This window comes from Leucoraja erinacea, chromosome 20, assembly GCF_028641065.1.
Source record: "Leucoraja erinacea ecotype New England chromosome 20, Leri_hhj_1, whole genome shotgun sequence".
NCBI classification, from domain to species: domain Eukaryota; kingdom Metazoa; phylum Chordata; class Chondrichthyes; order Rajiformes; family Rajidae; genus Leucoraja; species Leucoraja erinaceus.
The window spans coordinates 13,312,130-13,333,417 of NC_073396.1; the positions used below are offsets into that span (position 1 = coordinate 13,312,130).

The 21,288-nt window shown below is 43.6% G+C and overlaps 1 protein-coding gene across 9 annotated transcripts in view; it reads right to left on the minus strand.

Moving 5' to 3' along the window:
* Positions 1-1,079, minus strand: part of LOC129706808 (trinucleotide repeat-containing gene 6A protein-like) — an 88,921-nt gene extending 87,842 nt beyond the window's left edge. For 3 of the 9 annotated variants that reach the window (XM_055651319.1, XM_055651317.1, XM_055651315.1), the window contains exons 1-2: positions 797-1,076; positions 466-513 (exon numbers count right to left, since the gene is read on the minus strand). In XM_055651319.1, the coding sequence (XP_055507294.1) occupies positions 466-513; positions 797-801 (53 nt within the window). In that variant the 5' untranslated portion in view covers positions 802-1,076. Of the gene's footprint in view, positions 1-465; positions 514-796 lie in introns of all 9 variants that reach the window. The other 6 variants (XM_055651313.1, XM_055651314.1, XM_055651316.1 and 3 more) reach the window with 5 other exon arrangements.
* Positions 1,080-21,288: the final 20,209 nt, after the last annotated feature.

Here is a 21,288-nt window from a genome sequence, read left to right on the forward strand (position 1 = left end):
TTTTACCATAATGATTCATTTTTAATCATTAATCACAAGCAACTAAAAGGTTGATCAAACTCATAAAACACTGAATCATTTTAAAATCAGAGATAACCTTTATTTTTACACCTTCTCATTTGTAGTCTGGTTAATCGATTCCTGTATCAAAGTGTATTTGTTTATCAATAACCATTTGTAAAGAAACAGAATGGTACACCTCCATAGCATCCCAGAACTAAACGATTAACCTGACGTTGCATTTTAGATGCAGACAGAACACATTGCCATTACCATCGAATAGAATTATTTAAAATATCTTTGTTTCTTTCCATATTAAACATTTCTTCGAAGCTAGATTCAACAGATCAGTGTGAGCCAAGAGCATCGTTTATACTATGCAGACGGATGGTGAAGGTCACATTTTTCCTCCCAAAATTCTAGCCGAATATCTAACCCCCAAAATGAATGAAAAACAAATGGTACCTGTTTTGTTTCTCTTGAGTTTCTTTGGTAGCGTTAACTTCCAATCCTCTGTAAATAAACATACTAGGATCAGTAAGGCATTGTGCATTATTTTTTTCCCGTGCAGGACCGCAGCGAAAAAGCCTTTGAGAGGAGAACGCTGCAGTGCGGATTTTGCACACAGGCCCAGTGCTGGCGTCTGCAGCAGCAGCAGCAGCAGCAGCCGAGGGGCCCAGTCACCCTGCCCGCCCGCCTCACACCCCGCCGGGCCCCCAGCTAGCCGCGTCGCAGCATCAAACGGGACTATAAACTCCGCGTCCCTGGGTGGGGAGGGACGGCAAACTCCGCTCACCTCATTAATGTAAAGTGCAACAGTGAGAAATTCGAAAGCTAAACATGCGAGTAAGGCTTTAACAGTGAGTATGTAAGTGGCCGCGGCGCCAAGCGCAACGATCCCCCTCCACAGCCGCCATCTTCTTCTAACTGACAGGAACTGGCTGCGGAGCGCGCGGCTGGGCACATCCGGCCCGCCGGAATGGCTGATCACATGGTGCCGCCGGCGCTGCAAGAGGAGGTGAGGCGCTGCCCCAGGCCTCTCCCCCAAACACTGGGCTCCCAGTGGAGGCTGCCCCAGGCCTCTCCCCCAAACACTGGGCTCCCAGCGGTGGCTGCCCCAGGCCTCTCCCCCAAACACTGGGCTCCCAGTGGAGGCTGCCCCAGGCCTCTCCCCCAAACACTGGGCTCCCAGTGGAGGCTGCCCCAGGCCTCTCCCCCAAACACTGGGCTCCCAGCGGAGGCTGCCCCAGGCCTCTCCCCCAAACACTGGGCTCCCAGCGGAGGCTGCCCCAGGCCTCTCCCCCAAACACTGGGCTCCCAGCGGTGGCTGTCCCAGGCCTCTCCCCCAAACACTGGGCTCCCAGCGGAGGCTGCCCCAGGCCTCTCCCCCAAACACTGGGCTCCCAGTGGAGGCCGCCCCAGGCCTCTCCCCCAAACACTGGGCTCCCAGTGGAGGCTGCCCCAGGCCTCTCCCCCAAACACTGGGCTCCCAGCGGAGGCTGCCCCAGGCCTCTCCCCCAAACACTGGGCTCCCAGCGGTGGCTGTCCCAGGCCTCTCCCCCAAACACTGGGCTCCCAGCGGTGGCCCCAGGCCTCTCCCCCAAACACTGGGCTCCCAGCGGTGGCTGCCCCAGGCCTCTCCCCCAAACACTGGGCTCCCAGCGGAGGCTGCCCCAGGCCTCTCCCCCAAACACTGGGCTCCCAGTGGAGGCTGCCCCAGGCCTCTCCCCCAAACACTGGGCTCCCAGCGGTGGCTGTCCCAAGCCTATCCCCCAAACACTGGGCTCCCAGTGGAGGCTGCCCCAGGCCTCTCCCCCAAACACTGGGCTCCCAGCGGTGGCTGTCCCAGGCCTCTCCCCCAAACACTGGGCTCCCCACGTGGGCTGCCCCAGGCCTCTCCCCCAAACACTGGGCTCCCAGTGGAGGCTGCCCCAGGCCTCTCCCCCAAACACTGGGCTCCCAGTGGAGGCTGCCCCAGGCCTCTCCCCCAAACACTGGGCTCCCAGCGGAGGCTGCCCCAGGCCTCTCCCCCAAACACTGGGCTCCCAGCGGTGGCTGCCCCAGGCCTCTCCCCCAAACACTGGGCTCCCAGCGGAGGCTGCCCCAGGCCTCTCCCCCAAACACTGGGCTCCCAGCGGAGGCTGCCCCAGGCCTCTCCCCCAAACACTGGGCTCCCAGCGGTTGCTGTCCCAAGCCTATCCCCAAATAGTGGGGATCTTTAGGGGGGGGGGGGAGAGAGAGAGCATTGCACACAGCTGCTTCAATGTGGTTTCTGTGGCTGGGACGAGTCATTTCTTTCATGCTTATTATTGAGTACCAATATTGCAGCCGAAGATACTCAAAATGCTGGAGTAACTTAGCGGGACAGGCAACATCTCTGGAGAAAAGGAATGGCTGACGTTTCCCCCCCGCTGCTTCTCTCCAGAGATGCTGCCTGCCCCGCTACTTCAGCATTTTGAGTCTTATCTTCGGTGTACGTCATCTGCAGTTCCTTTTTACACCAATGTTGCGACCCCCTTTTCTAGGAACTGGTACTCAAATTCTGTCTTCACATTCTCCAGTGCAAGAAGGGGGTGGGGCAGACTAATTGAAGGAACTAATGAGGGACTGCCCTGGCCGCTCAGTTCCAATTCATTCACAGGTGCAGGCAGCAGGCTATTGTGGGTTCCTTTACCTCGGCTGGACTATGTCTCGCCCGAGTTCACCTATTACCGTCCATGCTTTGTCCTGAACCTCTTCTCTTCCAGCTTTCAGTCCCGCGCCCCTGCAATCATTCTGAACAAGCGTCTCGAACCGAAACATACACTATGCAAATTATCCAGTGACATTGCCTGACCCGCTGAATTACTCGAGCATTTTGTATATTTGGTAAATCCGCATCTGTAGTTCCTTGTTACTACTTCCCCCTCTGCCAAGGTTATATTTGTGCCTGGATCTTCCTGGAGAGAGGGCATAGAAACAGAGAACAATATTATATTTTTACCGTTTTACAATGTTTGAGGGAAAAAAGAAGGCTGCTGTGACAATTGGCAGTGTCGGGAGATAATGGGGTGGAAACATGGTCAGGCCATGCAGAAACCAATAGAACGTTTTCATTCATATAACAACTGTGAAGCAAGTAGCTTTGCTGACAGGACAGATACGTTGTGGGGAATAGAGGCAAACAGGCCGAAGAAGCAAAAGCACAAATTGAGAGCTTGTACAACGAATGGGATGTGGTAGTTGGTTGTTGGTGAGGACTTGGGTGCCTTGAAAAAGGAAAAGTTCTGGCAGGGGCTGTGAGAATCAAAAGCAAATGAGAGGGGTTGGAAGGCAAGGAAACAAAGGTATAGGAAGGAGGGTAGAGAAGTGGTTAACTATGCAAGGGACTTGGGGATGTGGTACACTCTCAGAAGCACATGTAGCAGGCAAAGGGGGGTCAATCATGGAGCAAGGATGGGAACAATATCTAGGGTCCAGTTTAGTTTTAGTTTATTATCAGGTGTACCGAGGTGCAGTGAAAAGCTTTGGAAGAGAGGCAAGTGCAAGAGGCAAAGTCAATGGAGTCAGTTGTACGGTGGGAGAGTTGGGGCCAGGAAGCATGGAGAAGAAACTGCATCAATTGGGGGGAAATTACAGTATTTGTATATCCTTCTCTAAAGAATTCCATGTATAATTGCATCTATTTATGTAACTAAATAACAACATTCTGCAGTTGTTTTGATTTACTTTACTATCTTCAACACTCATTTTGTATGGCACCTTAGTTTGTTCAGCTTTCATTTTGCAGACCCACACAATTTCACAGTTTATGTTTTTTCTTGAATGTGTTTTGTTAGTTGTACACACTATACCACAAATGTTGTGATTTTTTTTAAATCCCGATATATGTGTTAAAAATGCAGGAACAAATTATGCAAGGACAGATGGGAAAATAATTAGTGTGGGCTGCATAATGTACCAAAAGGTATCGACCAGTTACTCAAGTGAGAATAAAAGATAGCAGATGGAAAACAATGAGAAGAAATATGAGGTTATCTACTTTGGCATGAAGAATAGATAACCACTACTGTTAAGTGGTGTGAGACGGTTAAATGTTTGTTTACAAAATGATGGTACAAAAAACACAAAATTGAGCATGCAAGTACCTGTAATAACCAAATAGATAGGACTAGAGGCAATCAATGCACAGTAGGTCAGCCCCTTGAGTTCCTGCTTCACCATTCAACCTTCTGGAAGAGCTGCTACCTCCCAGCATAAGAGACTCGGGTTAGATCCTGACCTCCGGTGCTAACTGTGTGCAGTTTTCATGTTCTCTTTGTGACCGACTGAGATTCTTGCAGGTACTCCGGTTTCCTCCCGCATCACAAAGATGTGGTTAATTGGCAGTTGTTAAAATTGCCCCAAGCATGTGAGGAGTGGATGTTAAAATGGGATAACATAGAACTAGTGTGAACAGGTAATTGATCGGATGGACTTGGTAGGTCAAATGGCCTATATCCATGCCAAATATGTCAATCAATCAATATGAACACGTATGATGTATCCATTGGTTTCAATTCCACTTTTCTGCTTGATTCTTAGAATGTTTGATTTCCCCTATAAATGAACAATCGATCTATCTTAGGCTTGAATTTACTTATTGTCTCATTATCCACAGGTCAATGGTACAAACTATTCCTAAGATTCAACCCCTGTCTTAAATAAAAAATCTTTCTTCATCTCAGCATTAATGGATGCTGTTTTATCTCATGACCATGTGGCCATAGTTCTGGACTAATGCTCCTTCCATACCGTTGCAGGGAAATAACCTCTGAATCTTACATCTTTCAGTAAGAATCACTCATTCTTCTAATCCAGCGAGAAAATCCCTAACCATTCATTATTTCATCATAATTCAACCGCATTTATTCCAGTATTCTTTTCTGCCCTATCTCTAAGGCAAGGGCATTCAACTATATTCAAAATTCTGGAAGGACAGGCAAAAAAGGTAAAGGAAGTGGCATAGCATGAGGGAAGAGATCAGTGCATTGGTGAGAACTGATCTCAGACTTTCTGTAATAGGACATTACTGAAAGTTATCGTTCACAAAACGTTATTCGATCCTGTATATCTGTACACTGTGGATGCCATGATTGTAATCATGTACAGTCTTTCCACTGACTGGATAGCACGCAACTAAAGCTTTTCACTGTTCCTCGGTACACGTGACAGTAAATTAAACTAAACGGTGTAACAGATCATGATGTAGAATTAGAATCAATTTGGGCTGAGCTAAGGAACATTAATCAATGTAAATTAAAGGCTACCAATTGGTAGTTGCAACATCGAGCATTGCATAAAGCATGAAATTAGAGTTGCAAGTAACAGGATTAATGCAGTTATTGTGGGAGATTTGAACTTGCATATAGATAAGTTGACATTCAGTAGGTTTTGTGTTCCTCCAGGTGTGGTTGATTTCTCTGAAGATGGGGATGTTGGGGAAGTGCTTTTAAACTTGCTCAGTGGCCACGGTGTCTCATTTCATTGTGTGTAAAAATGCAATATCGCTTCTCATCACACACCTGGCATGTATATATATTGAGTATGTGTAGGAAGGAACTGCAGATACTGGTTTAAACCAAAGATAGACACAAAAAGCTGGAGTGACTCAGCGGGACAGGTAGCATCTCTGGAGAGAAGGAATATTGAATATGGATGAATGATTGAAGCAGGCTTTCTGTGTGTTGAATTGTGTCCAGCGTATCACAGACCCTTTAGGGAAAGATAAAATGAGAGAATGCTACAGAAAGGCAAAAATCCTCTAATAATTCACAATAAAACTGAATTATGATGATATTGCAGAAAATGACACAGTTTGTGGATGTACGGTACTATGCAAACTAGACATGAAGTGAATAACTGTATCAATCGTTCCTGATAAATGCAGAATAACTTTACCAAGAATGTTGTACATAGATTAGGATTTCAATCAACTTTAAACGTAAAAATCTATTAAACAATTTATTTATTGAAAAAGAAACAGATTTTGTGGAAGAGATAGAATTTACAAACGTACTAAAACTGGCTGCAGAATGAGAAGGAATATAAACTTTGCCCTAAGGGACAGGATCAGATGGGAAGGGATTTGATTACTTGGGATTCTTTCCAAAGGAAGAGAATTGGGAAAAAAACATTTGTTCATACATTAAATGCTCGAGTAACTTAGCGAAACAGGCAGCATCTCTCAAGAGACAGAATGGGTTACTTTTCAGGTCGACACTCGAAACATCACTCATTCTTTCTCTCCAGAGGTGCTGCCTGTCCCGCTGAGTTACTCCAGCATTCTGTGTCTATTTTCGGTATAAACCAGCATCTGCAGTTCCTTCCTACACGGTTGTTTCATAATTTCAAAACAATAGTGAATGAGAAGCTTTCTTTCTATTTGAATTGTATCAATGGAATTAAAAGGGAAGAGGATCAATCCACTGAGATTCAATGCAATAAATGAAGAGTGAAAAGGAAGGGCGGTTGTCCATTTGGATCCTATGCAAGGGCTGTGTTTAAAGTCAGAGAATGGAAATAAAAATGTTTTGGTTCATTGCAATTTTATCCATAGAGTGGATGGGTTGTTTTTTTGTTAAGAAAAAAATGTTTTTTTGCCCAAAGAAAATTATTTGAAGATATCAATATTTAAGAGACATTTAGAAAGGAAGGAATAGAGGAATAAAGATTGTGTGCAGGCAGATGGGATTAGTTAGACTGGCATCATGGTCTGTGCAGATACGAGGGTTCCAAGGACCTGTTCCTGTGCCGTATATTCTATAAGAACCTACAATGAGGGTGGCACAGTGGTGCAGCTGGTAGAGCATCTGCCTCGCAGTGTCAGAGATCCGGATTCGATCTTCACCTCAGTTGCTGCCAGTGTGGAGTTTGTACGTCCATAAATCTTTCACGTCCTTACTAATCAAGCACTATCAATCTCCACTTTTATACCAAATATCAAATTACTTGGCCTCCACAGCCATCTGTGGCAATTAATTTCACAGATTCACTGCCCTCTGGTTAAAGAAATTCCTCATCTCCTTTCTAAAGATATGTCCTTTTATTCTGAGGCTGTGCCCTCTGGTTCTTGACTGTCCCATTGTTGGAAACATCCTCTCCACATCCACTCTATCGAGGCCTATGGACTGTTGACCAAAGCCTCGTCCTCATAGTGTATATGGTATTGCTAAGTGTATTACCCCATAACTCTGCCGTTCCTCTTAAAGGCCCTTGTACCGTAATACCTGTGCCCTCTGAATACCCCATGGGAGCTTATGAGTCGCTTCCTCAGATATCTGACCCAGTCTCCAATTGCTGCAACCTCTGCTGTTTCTTCACAACAATATGTATTGTTGACATGTCTGCCCCTAGAAGATTGTGAGCTCTAAACTATTTGGATATTTCCAAGGCTAACATGCTCCAGCCAGCTGGATTCGTTCCTGACCTCTGTAGTTTGCACATTTCTCCTGCGACAGATTTGTCCTTCGTGCCAAATGACCCACAGGTTGGTAGGTTGATTGGCCACAGTGTTGGCCTTGATATGCAGGTAAGAGGTCTAATCTGGGAAATAAAATGGGATTCGTGTAGATGACTAACATGGTGGTTGCATGATTTACATGGCCTATATTATAGATGGTTCATGGTTACCGTGGACTCAGTGGGCTGGAGGACCTGTTTCCGCGCTGTATGACGCAATGATAAATTAATGTTGTTGAGAAATCAATTATTTGAGGAATTGGGCAAGAAAGTGAAGGCCAAGATCAGATCAACTATGTTTTATTGAATGATGGCTCTGGGTCTTACTGGTCTATCCGCGTATCCAGTTCAGGTCTTAATGTGTGATATAAGAGCCTGCTCGAACGCCGTAGCGACTGTCGGGGCAAGAGATAAGGCAGAGAAGAAAGTTATCCATGGAATAACGCCGTTAGACGCAGCGAGAAGCTATCGAGTTGTTTTCCGACCGAGAGCCTTACTTGGTTGCAGAAAGTGTAAGCTGCCGCACACATTGAAACGAATATACTCCGCTGTCCTGTCGGTGTAGCCCCCGCCGATATGACTCACTGAAATGGTAAACCCAGGCTACATTCACACAGCGGCAACAGAAATGAGTGAAGATTAACGTTGTTTCGAGGTAGAGGGAGAGAGGAGCGCTTATACAGTGAAAATAGGACATTTACACTATTTGAGTTGAATTATTACTTTATCAGGAGTTTTCTTGGACACTAATTGGATTTGAAAAGTCACGTTTACTTCTATAGATTCAGGATCAGTTCCTGTGGTTTGGAGGGTAGCTAATCTTATCCCACTTTTTAAGAAAGGAGGGAGAGAGAAAATGGAATTGTAGACCAGTTAGCCTGGCATTGGTGATGCAGAAGATGTTGGAGTCAATTATAAAAGATGAAATAGCGGCACATTTGGATAGCAGTAACAGGATCAGTCCAAGTCAGCATGGATTTACGAAGGGGAAATCATGCTTGACTAATCTGGAATTTTTTGAGGATGTAACTAGGAATCATAAAACTAGGCCATCATAAAATTTGCCGATGACACCACAGTGGTAGGACTGATCAGGGACAATAACGAATCAGCCTACAGGGAGGAGGTCCAACACCTGGCAGCCTGGTGTACCAACAATAACCTCGTCCTCAACTCTAAGAAGACGAAGGAAATCATCGTAGACTTCAGGAAGACCAGAGGTGGCAGACATACCCCCATCCACATAAACGGGACTGAGGTGGAGCGCGTCTCCAACTACAAATTCCTCGGGGTACATATCTCAGAGGATCTGTCCTGGTCCCTCAATACCACCAAACTGATCAAAAAGGCGCAGCAGCGCCTCTACTTTCTGAGGAGGCTTAAGAAAGTTCACCTGTCCCCCCAGATCCTGTCCAACTTCTACCGCTGTACCATTGAAAGCATCCTGACCACCTGCTTCACGGTATGGTACAGCAGCTGCACAACAGCTGACAGGAAGACACTGCAACGGGTGGTGAAAACCGCTCAGCACATCGGTGCCCCGCTCCCTGCCTTGGATGCTCTCCACCACACACGGTGTCTGAGACGGGCCGGGAAAATCATTAAGGTCCCCTCTCACCCTAACCATGGACTATTTGCCCTCCTCCCATCAGGGAGGCGGTACAGGAGCCTCAGATCTCATATAAGCAGGCTGAGGAACAGCTTTTTCCAAAATACCATTACCTTACTGAACTCACAGGCCCGACGCTAGCTATCTTTTATACTCTTTTATCTGTATATATTTGCCTATGTACTTGTTTAATTCATCCACATTGTACATATTGTTTTAACCAGTATTTTTACTACTTTGCACTCTTGATTAGATGCTAAACTGCATTTTGTTGTACCTGTACTCGTATTTGTGCAATGACAATAAAGTTGAATCTAATCTAATCTAATCTAAAAAATGGACAAGGGAGAGCCAGTGGATGAAGTGTACCTGGACTTTCCGAAAGCATTTGATAAGGCCCCACATAGGAGATTAGTGGGCAAAATTAGTACACATGGTAGGGTACTGACATGGATGGAAAATTGGTTGGCAGGCAGGAAACAAAGAGTAGGGATTAACGGGTCCCTTTCAGAATGGCATGTAGTGACTAGTGGGGTACGGCAAGGCTCGGTGCTGGGACCGCAGCTATTTACAATATACATTAATGATTTAGAGGAAGGGATTACAAGTAACATTAGCAAATTTGCAGATGACACAAAGCTGGGTGGCAGTGTGAACTGTGAGGAGGATGTCATGAGGATGCAGGGTGACCTGGACAGGTTGGGTGAATTGGCAGATGCAGTTTAATGTGGATAAATGTGAGGTTATCCACTTAGTGGTAAGAGCAGGAAGGCAGATTATTATCTGAATGGTGTCAAGTTTGGAAAAGGGGAAGTACAACGAGACCTGGGTGTCCTTGTACATCAGCCTCTGAAAGTAAGCATGTGGGTACAATTTGCAGTGAGGAAAGCTAATGGCATGTTGTCCTTCATAACAAGAGGAGTTGAGTATAGGAGCAAAGAGGTCCTTCTGCAGTTGGACAGGGCCCTGGTGAGACCACACCTGGAGTATTGTGCACAGTTTTGGTTTCCAAATTTGAGGAAGGACATTCTTGATAATGAGGGAGAGCAGCATAGGTTCACAAGGTTAATTCCCGGGATGACAGGACTGTCATATGTTGATAGAATGGAGCGACTGGGCTGGTATACACTGGAATTTAGAAGGATGCGAGGGAATCTTACTGAAACATATAAATTATCAAGGGTTTGGGCACGCTGGAGGCAGGAAACATGTTCTCGATGTTGGGGGAGTCCAGAACCAGTAGCCAGTTTAAGAATAAGGGGTTGGCCATTTAGAACGGAGATTAAGAAAAACGTTTTCACCCAGAGTGTTGTGAATCTGGAATTCTCTGCCTCAGAAAGCAGTGGAGGCCAATTCTCTGGATGCTTTTAAGAGAGAGTTAGATAGAGCTCTTAAAGATAACAAAGAGATATGGGGAGAAGGCAGGAACAGGGTACTGATTTGGATGATCAGCCATGATCACAGTGAATGGCCATGCTGGCTCGAAGGGCCGAATGGCCTTCTCCTGTTGTGTATTGTCTATAGTCAAGAATGTTTTATTGTCATATGTCCCAGACAGAACAATGAAATTCTTACTTACAGCAGCACAACAGAATATGTAATCATAGTACTCTGTTAACAATATTAAACGAGAAAATATGTTCAGGATATATACACACACACATAAAAACAATCCCCTTGAAACTATTATGGAAATCCCATATTAATTATATTTTCTCCCTCGCGCCCTTGTGATGCCTTGTGAGCCTGGATAATTCTGTTGAACAGGTTGAAGGACACGGCTGGATGGTAAACAAACTCTCGGTCCCACACACCACTGTACCCTCACTGGGATAACAGGGACAGTGGCCGCATTTCAGTCTCAGTGTAATGGATTCTCTGTGTGAACATTCTTGGTGTTTGGGGGGAGGAGAGAAGAATGTTGATACGTGTGTCAGGAAATTCCTCCCTCTTCACCCACTGCCACATTCGAGCCGCATTTGTGTATTGCAGCCAGACATTTCACCATCCGGAGTTTGAACGGGTCTCGCTGTCGGAGGTCTTTCGTGAAGTGACACTCAGCAACACAACTCCTTTAATCAGAGGCATATATAGATTATCAGACTGGAGATCTGTTTCATACATTGCAATACTGATCATACTCAAAAAGTGTAGGGAAGAACTGCAGATGCTGGTTCAAACTTCATACTCATAAACTAGATTTTGAGAGGTGGTAAGGGTGGATGTTTCCCTTGTGAGAGAAGCTAGAATCTTGTTTTAAAAAGATGTTGTCCATTTAAGAGAGTTGAGGTAGATTTTTCTCTCTATCTGAGGATAGTGATTCCTTAGACTCCCTCCAAGAGAGGTGGAGGCAGTGTCTGAATATTTCTAAAGTAAAGCTTGATAGATTCTTAATAAGCAAGGGAGCAAAAGTTCAGCATGATAGAGTTGAAGTTACAATGAAACCAACCATGACCTAATGACCTTACTGAAAGCTGGAATAGACTTGAATGTAGCTTTTGTTCATAAGACCATTGGAAACCACTGTTTACCTTTTTCAGTCAGGGTTTAAATAAAGCAACCTGATTAAGAATGAGAGAAAATAAGTTGGTTACAGTTACTTGAGTGGTCTGTTAAAAGGCTGACTCTTGCACTCAGCTGCTGATGCAGGTAGATGTCACATTGCTTTGTTACATGGTCATACATGATTAAACAGCTGCTGTCTCTCACATCCCCTGCTAGTAAGCAGCCATTTGTTCTACACGCACAGAGTTACTGCTGTGTATCCAGGCTGCAGTTCCAATTGGAGAAAGGCAAGCTCTTGCAGCCTGGGGGCTAGGCACCACAATTCAATCCCAACCTGAAAATGACACGATTACTGAATAGTTTTGCCACTGCATTAAAGTACAAAGTGTCAGCTGACCCAAAAGATCTTTGTATTTGCAACAAAATAGAGAAATGCACCAGGCTGGTGTGCCATCTGGGAGTACAGGTGTGAGGTACCCTTAAAGGGGCGAGTCAGGTGGACAGTATGGTGAAGAAAGCATCTAGCATGCTTGCCTTCATTGGGATGGGTATTGAGTACAAAAATTGGAACATCGTGACACAACTGTACAAGTTGTTAGTGAGACCACACTTGGAGTACCATGTGGAGCTCTGGTCACCTATCTGCAGGAAGGATGTCATTAAGTTGGAAAGGGTGCAGAAGAAACTCACCAGGATGTTACCTGGGTTTGTGGGATTAATATAGGGTGAGGTTGGATAAGCTGAAACTTATTTTGAAGTGTGTATGAGTGTGAGGGGTGACCTTATTGAGGTGCACAAGATCATGAGGGACATGGATAAAGTGGAACCCTCCCAATCGTTTTACAAGGGTAGAGGATTCTAAGACTCAATGGCATTGTATGATAAGTTTTAATCTACAATTTGAGAGGGAGAAGAGAAAATCGAAAGTGTCAGTATTACAATTGAACAAAGGGGACTATGAAGCCATGAGGGAGGGGCTGGCCAAAGTTGACTGGAAAGATACCCTAGCAGGGATGACAGTGGAACAACCATGGCAGGTATTTCTGGGAATGATTCAGAAGGTGCAGGATCAGTTCATTCCAAAGAGGAAGAAAGATTCTAAGGGGTGTAAAGGGCGACTATGGCTGAAAAGGGAAGTCGGGGACAATATGAAAATAAAATAGAAGAAGTATAACATAGCAAAGATGAGCGGGAAGCCAGAGGATTGGGAAACTTTTAAAGAGCAACAGAAGGTAACTAAAAAGGCAATACGGGGAGAAAGGATGAGGTACAAAGGTAAACTAGCCAATCAAATAAAGGAGGATAGTAAAAGCTTCTTTAGGTATGTGAAGAGGAAATAAATTAGTTAAGACCAAAGTTGGACCCTTGAAGACTGAAACAGGTGAATTTATTGTGGGTAACAAGGAAATGGCAGACGAGTTTAACAGGTACTTTGGATCCATCTTCACTAAGGAAGACACAAACAATCTCCCTAATGTACTCATGGCCAGAGGATCTAGGGTGACGGAGGAACTGAAGGAAGTTGACCTTAGGCAGGAAATGGCGTTGGGTAGACTGATGGGACTGAAGGCTGCATCCCCAGGGTACTTAAGGAAGTGGCTCTAGAAATTGTGGACACATTGGTGATCATTTTCCAATGTTCTATAGATACAGGATCAGTTCCTGTGGATTGGAGGGTAGCTAATGTTATCCCACTTTTTAAGAAAGGTGGGAGAGAGAAAACAGGGAATTATAAACCAGTAAGGCTGACATCAGTGGTGGGGAAGATGCTGGAGTAAATTATTTATAAATGAATGAATTAATAAGTTTATTGGCCAAGTATATTCACATAAAAGGAATTTGCCTTGGTGCTCTGCCCGCAAGTGACAACATGACATACAGTGACAGTTAGGAATGGCATAAAACATTTCATTAATAATAAAACATTATTGATTAAACATGTGAATTAAATAAAATACCGGCTAAAAGGAGGCTACAGATTTTTGGTTATTGAGTTATTTGGTTATTTATAAAAGATGAAATAGCGGCACATTTGGATAGCGGTAACAGGATCTGTCCGAGTCAGCATGGATTTACAAAGGGGAAATCATGCTTGACTAATCTTCTGAAATCTTTGGAGAATGTAACTAGGAAAATGGACAAGGGAGAGCCAGTGGATGTAGTGTACCTGGACTTTCAGAAAGCATTTGATAAGGTCCCACCTAGGAGATTAGTGGGCAAAATTAGAGCACATGGCATTGGGGGTAGGGTACTGACATGGAAAGAAAATTGGTTGGCAGACAGGAAACAAAGAGTAGGGATTAGCGGGTCCCTTTCAGAATGGCAGTCAGTGACTAGTGGGGTACCGCAAGGCTTGGTGCTGGGACCGCAGCTATTTACAATATACATTAATGATTTTGATGAAGGGATTCAAAGTAATATTAGCAAATTTGCAGATGACACGAAGCTGGGTGGCAGTGTGAAATGTGAGGAGGATTCTATGAGGATGCAGGGTGACTTGGGACAGGTTGGGTGAGTGGGCAGATGCATGGCAGATGCAGTTTAATGTGGATAAAGGTTATCCACTTTGGTGGCAAAAACAGGAAGGCAGATTATTATTTGAATGGTGTCAAGTTGGGAAAAGCGGAAGTACAACGAGATCTGGGGGTCCTTGTTCATCAATCACTGAAAGTAAGCATGCAGGTACAGCAGGCAGTGAAGAAAGCGAATGTCATGTTGGCCTTCATAACAAGAGGAGTTGAGTATAAGAGCAAAGAGGTCCTCTGCAGTTGTACAGGGCCCTAGTGAGGCCACACCTGGAGTATTGTGTGCAGTTTTGGTCTCCGAATTTGAGGAAGGACATTCTTGCTATTGAGGCAGTGCAGCACAGGTTCACGAGGTTAATTCCCAGGATGGCGGGGCTGTCAAATGTTGATAGAATGGAATGGCTGGGCTTGTATACTCTGGAATTTAGAAGGATGAGTGGGAATCTTATTGAAACATGTAAGATTATTAATGGTTTGGACACGCTAGAGGCATGAAACCTGTTTCCGATGTTGGGGTAGTCCAGAACCAGAGGTCACAGTTTAAGAATAAGGGGTAAGCCATTGAGAACGGATCTGAGGAAAAACCTTTTCACACAGAGGGTTGTGAATCTGTTGAATTCTCTGCCTCAGAAAGCTGTGGAGGCCAATTCTCTGGATGCTTTCAAGAGAGTGTTAGATAGTGCTCTTAAAGATAGCAGAGTCAGGGGATATGGGGAGAAGGCCCATATGGGGTACTGATTGCGGGTGATCAACCATGATCACAGTGAATGGCGGTGCTGGCTCAAAGGGCCAAATAGCCTACTCCTGCACTTATTGTCTATTGTCTTGAAAGAAGTGAAAGAAACATATATAAGACAGACCGCACTTTTCACTCTGAGGGCAGTCTGTATCTAGAATGAGCTGCCGGAAGAAGCTGCAGAAGTGGATATTATTATGACTTTAAAAAGATATTTGGACATACATACGGGTAGGAAGGGTAATGGTGAAATGTAGGCAAATGGCAATAGCCCAATATGTCAACTTGGTCGGCATGGGAAAGATGGGCTGACAGCCTGTTTCTGTGCTGTGCAGCCCTACAACTTTAGCATTGAGCCTCATTTTGTTAGGGCTGCTGCCCTGACAAAGGTGATTGAACAAGAGAAGGGTTGGTACAGGCACCGACCAAAGTGGGGGAGTTAAGGCTATCACAAGGACAGAGTGCAGCTGGAACCTTCAGTTTCCTAGATGATATTGTGGTGATTATTTAATCACAGACAGGAATGGCAGCTCAACATTCTTGGATATGGATTTTTCAGACTAAATATTAAGGGAGATAAGGATTGAGTGTAGCGTTATTGGTTGGGGGAGTCAATTTTAATTGTGAGAGATTATATCTGAGACAGATCAACAAATGAGTCCATTTGCAATGAAAAAGGGGGGCTTTCATTGCCAGGGTACGCTTTAGACCCGACTGTAATTAGAGTAAATCGTAGGGCAGGTTCAAAGCAAGTTTCAGAGGTGAAAAGGCCATGAAAGTGGGGTGGGGTTTTAATTAGTCTAAAATTAACTGGAACAGGATCAGCGTAAAGAGAATAAAAGTACATTCAAGGGAATTATTGTAATCAGCACAATGCAAATCCAACTAAAGGGAGGCTGATAGTTTATTTATTTTCCAGTGAATTAACCTGTGGAAATGGGGAACGATGTCAGTGAGAAAGTGTTGTGATGGCCACGTACATATCACAACATAATTCTGGAAAAGGACAAATACAGATTTGCTGTAAAAGCTTTAAAATGGGCCAAGGTCAATTTTATCATGCTGAGATATGTTTACCAAAAATAAACTGGGAACATTTATTTGAAGGCAAACCAGTGGGAGGCATTCAAGAAAGGAGATAATGAGGCCCAAGATCATAAATGTCCCTCATAGAAGAAAACGAGGAACTCTAAAGTTTAAATCCCCATATGCTTGTATAGAAATGCAGGTTAGGATAAAATATAAAGCTCAGTATGTCAAATACTGCATGCTTAATACTGCAGAAAGCCTAAAAGAGTATAGAAGGTTGAGCTAAAATTTGAAAGAAAATATACAGTGCATTGAGAAAGTATTCAGACCCCTTCACTTTTTCCACATTTTGTTACATTACAGCCTTATTCTAAAATTGGTTACAGTCATTTTTTTAAATCATCAATCTACAAACAATACCTCATAATATAAAAGCGAAAACAGTGTTTAGTAATTATTGCAAAATAATTAAAAATAAATAACTGAAATATCACATTTACGTAAGTATTCAGACCCTTTGCTGTGACTCTCAAAATTGAGCTTTGGTGCATCGTGTTTCCATTGATTATCCTTGAGATGTTTCTACAACTTGATAGGAGTCTACAAGTGGTAAATTAAATTGATTGTACATGATTTGGAAAGGCACACACCTGTCTATATAAGGTCCCACCGTTGACAGTGCATGTCAGAGCAAAAAACAAGCCATGAAGACGAAGGAATTGTCTGTAGACCTCCGAGACAGGATTGTGTTGAGACACAGATCTGGGGAAAACATTTTTTGGAGCATTGCAGGTCCTGAAGAGCACAGTGGCCTCCGTCATTCTTAAATAGAACTTTGAAACCACCGGGACTCTTCATAGAGCCTGGCCAAACTGAGCGATCGGGAGAGAAGGGCCTTAGGATAGAGACTTACTAACATATTCAGGGAGGTGACCAAGAACCCGATGGTCACTCTGACAGAGCTCCAGAGTTCCTCTGTGGAGATGGGAGAAACTTCCAGATGGACAACTATATCTGCAGCACTCCACCAATCAGGCCTTTATTGTAGAGTGGCCACACAGAAGCCGCTCCTCAGTTAAAGGCACATGACAGCCCGCTTGGAGTTTGCCAAAAGGCACTTAAACAAGATTCCCTGGCCTGATGAAACCAAGATTGAACTCTTTGGCCTGAATGCCAAGTGTCACGTCTGGAGGAAACCAGGCACCGCTCATCACCTGGCCAATACCATATCTACGGTGAAGCATGGTGGTGGCAGCATCATGCTGTGGGGATGTTTTTCAGCGGTAGGAACTGGGAGACCAGTCAGGATCGAGGTAAAGATGAACGGAGCAAAGTATAGAGAGATCCTTGATGAAAACCTGCTCCAGAGCGTTCAGGACCTCGGACTGGGGCAGACGTTCACCTTCCAACAGGACAATGACCTAAAGCTCACGTCCAAGACAACGCAAGAGTGGCTTTGTGACAAGTCTGAATATCCGTAAGTGGCCCGGCCAGAGCCTGGACTTGAACCCAATCGAACATCTCTGGAGGGTTCTGAAAATAGCTGTGCATCAACACTCCCCATCCAACCTGACAGAGCTTGAGAGGATCTGCAGAGAAGAATGGGATAAATTACCCAAATACAGGTGTGCCAAGCTTGTAGCGTGATACCCAAGAAGACTTGAGGCTGTAATCGCTGCCAAAGGTGCCTCAATAAAGTACAGTACTGAGTAAAGGGTCTGAATACTTATGTAAATGTGATATTTCAGTTATTTATTTTAAATTATTTTGCAAAAATTTCTAAACACCTGTTTTCACTTTTGTATTGTGGGCTATTGTGTGTAGATTGCTGATAAAAAAAAAAGAATTTAATCCATTTTAGAATAAGGCTGTATTGTAACAAAATGTGGAAAAAGTGAAGGGGTCTGAATACTTTCTCAATGTCACTGTAATTGGCAAAGAAGGTGCATGACAAATTGTTGGTTAAACCGAGAAAAAAGTCCTATAATGTTTTATAATACTTGAAAGAAAAATGATAACTGAGGAAAGAGTTGTTCCGTTTTGAGAGCAAAATGGTAGTTTATTTTAAAATGAATTGTAAATGAATACTTTGCGTTTGATTTCATGGGAGAGGCAGAAACAGGACACATTTGGTTTGCCAGGGTCTCTCAAAGTTGTTAAATTAAATGGCTCTGATAGAAATAGGGGGAATACCGAGTGTTCCATTCCATTCCAGAGTTTGACTATCATTTCCCAGTACTCTTTGGTACAATATGTGGTGTTGTATGACTAGAAAAGTATAACTAGTGGTACCTTTGCTTAAATGGGAATTAGATTGAATAATTATAGGCCAGCCAGTCCAACATCAGTGGTCAGAAAATTATTGGAAATTTTAGTTAACGATAGTAGCGTGGAATAATTATGGCAAGGTGTCTGACTAAAGATTGAATTCAAGGCTGGTATAGTGGCACAGCAGTTAGTGATAATATTTCAGGAACCAAGGTTTGAACCACACCCAAGGGGCAGAATTTGCATTGTGAAGTTATGGATATTCGCTGGGTGTTCTGGCGACCTCCCATATTCCAGGGTATGTTGATGGTTTAATTTGCTATTGCAAATGACTCCTTAATATTGGTTAATGGCAAAAAAAATCAAAAGGAATTTGAGGAGTGGTGAGTGAAAGGGATTAATGAGATTGCTCTGAGGGTGGGATGAATGGCTTGCTTTGTGTCATGAAAGATAAGGAATTAATTAAAATGGGTCAGTGTGGATAGTACATTTGATATAATCTATAAGGATTTTTAAACATTGCTTAACAACGGGCAGCACATTGACGCAATGGTAGAGTTATTTCCTTACACCGCCAAAGATCCAGGTTCGATCCTGACTACAGGTACTGTCTGTGCGGAGTTTGTACGTTCTCCCTGTGAGTTTCTCCAGGTGCTCTGGTTTCCACCCGCACTCCAAAGACGTACAAGTTTGTAGGTTAATTGGCTTTGGTAAAAATTGTAAATTGTCCCTAGTGTGTAGGATAGTGCTGGTGTACGGAGATCGCTGGACGGTACGAACTCGGAGGGCCTAAGGGCCTATTTCCCCGCTGTATCTCTGAACTCTAAAGTCCTTATAACAGATTCATTTAAAAAAGTGAAAATCACTTAGATTTTTTAAAAGTGGCAAATTGGATAAAAAAATATTAATTGGGAAAACTCAAAGATTCAACCATTTGAGTGACTGGAGGACTGCTATGGTGAGGTTCCATTGGGATCTTCACCAGGCTCCTTATTGAATTTAAGTGTTGGAGCATAATTAAGAATTCACCAATGATAAAGGAATTGGCAATGCAGTTGATAGTGAAGAAGGCATTTCTTGGGTTACAGGATTATATCGATGCACTGTTTGCGTGAGTACAGAAGTGACAAATGAAATTCAAACCTAATAAGTGTGCTCTAATCCATTTGGAAAGGACAAAACACTGAAGGGAATACACAATAAACACAAAGACGTGGAGGAACAGAGGGATCTTGAAGGGCTTGTGCACGTTTTTCTGGTAGATAGAATATTAATCAAACCTGTGGAATATTTTCCTTTATTGGATGAAGGGTCTCAACCCGAAACGTCACCTATTCCTTTTCTCCAGAGAAGCTGCCTGACCTGCTGAGTTACTCCAGCATTTTGTGACTGTCTTTGGTTGGGACAAATATAGGAGTGGTGAGATTTTGCTGGAATTCTATGAAATACTATTTAGATCACAGCTACGGAACTGTGCATAGCTCTAAAATTGTCCCTCGTGTGTGTAGGGTAGTAATGTGCGGGGATCGCTGGTCAGTGCGGACTCGGTGGGTTGAAGGGCCCAGTTCCGCGCTATATCTCTAAACTAAACGAAATCTTGCTCATACATCTGCTGCTGCTTTCAGTAAAAGTGACTCTGGAACTGTTAAATCATTAAAACCCATTTGATTCACCAGCATTAGCTAGGAAGGAAATCTGCCACCCTTTCCTGAGCTGATAATGTGGTTTATTCTTGCTAGTCATCACGTGGCCCAGTAAAACTCTCACTTACATCAAACTGGGGTGACCCGATGGAAATATATAAAATTATTGGAGGCATAATAGATGGTCAGAATCACTTTCCCATGCTAGGGCTATCAAAAGCAAGAGGGCAGCGGTTTGGGGTGAGAGGGAGGATTTTTAAAGAGGAGTAGATGGGAAAGTTTTATTTTACACAGAGTAGTTGATGTGTGGAACCATCTTCCAGATTAGGTGGTGGTGGAATTTGGCATAATTAGTATATTTATGAGACTTTTTTGACAGGAACTTAAATAGGCAAGACATAGAAGGATATGAACCTCATGCATCAAATAGAATCAGTGTAGATGGGCAATACAGTTGGCATGGACATGGTGGGCTGAAGGGCCTAGTGCAGTGCTGTACACCTCTATAACATAAACCACAATAAGTATATAAACAATTTTAAGGCTTAGCAATACTATTTTCACATCAGATAAATATATACAAGCAATAACTGCTAGAATGCACACATCTTGAAAAAATTAAAATAATGAATGCATAGTACATATCTGCAGACATACAGTTATCCACAGTTTTGCCACTTGCCTTGGGCAGCCTGCAATAACCACAGAATAAATGGAATACTTCCATAACAAGCAGCTATTTAAAATGAAATGTGGCTGGAATGACAGCCTCTGAACCCCGAGGGGTAATCCCCCCCCTCACTTTAAACAACTGCTGGTTGAGTGAAGTGGTAATCCAGGGTTCCAATGTGATGAGCACTTAGTATATCCATTGAATGATTTGGCATCTACAGTGCCCTCCACAATGTTTGGGACAAAGGCCCATCTTTTATTTATTTGCCTCTGTGCTCCACAATTTAAGATTTGTAATAGAAAAATTCACACATTGTCGGATTTTAATAAAGACCATTTTTATACATTTTGGTTTCACCATGTAGAAATTACAGCAGTGTTTATACATAGTCCCCCCATTTCAGGGCACCATAATGTTTGGGACACAGCAAAGTCATGTAAATGAAACTAGTCATGTTTAGTATTTTGTTGCATGCAATGACTGCTTGGAGTCTGCAATTCATGGACATCACCAATTGCTGGGTGTCTTCTCTGGTGATGCTCTGCCAGGCCTGTATTGCAGCCATCTTTAGCTTATGCTTGTTTTGGGTGCTAGTCCCCTTCAGTTTTCTCTTCAGCATATAGAAGGCATGTTCAATTGGGTTCAGATAGGGTGATTGAATTGTCAAAATTTACATTTTTTTTGCTTTGAAAAATTCCTTTTTTGCTTTAGCAGTATGTTTGGGATCATTGTCTTGCTGTAGAATGAACCGCCGGCCAATGAGTTTTGAGGCATTTGTTTGAATTTGAGCAGATAGGATGTGTCTATACACCTCAGAATTC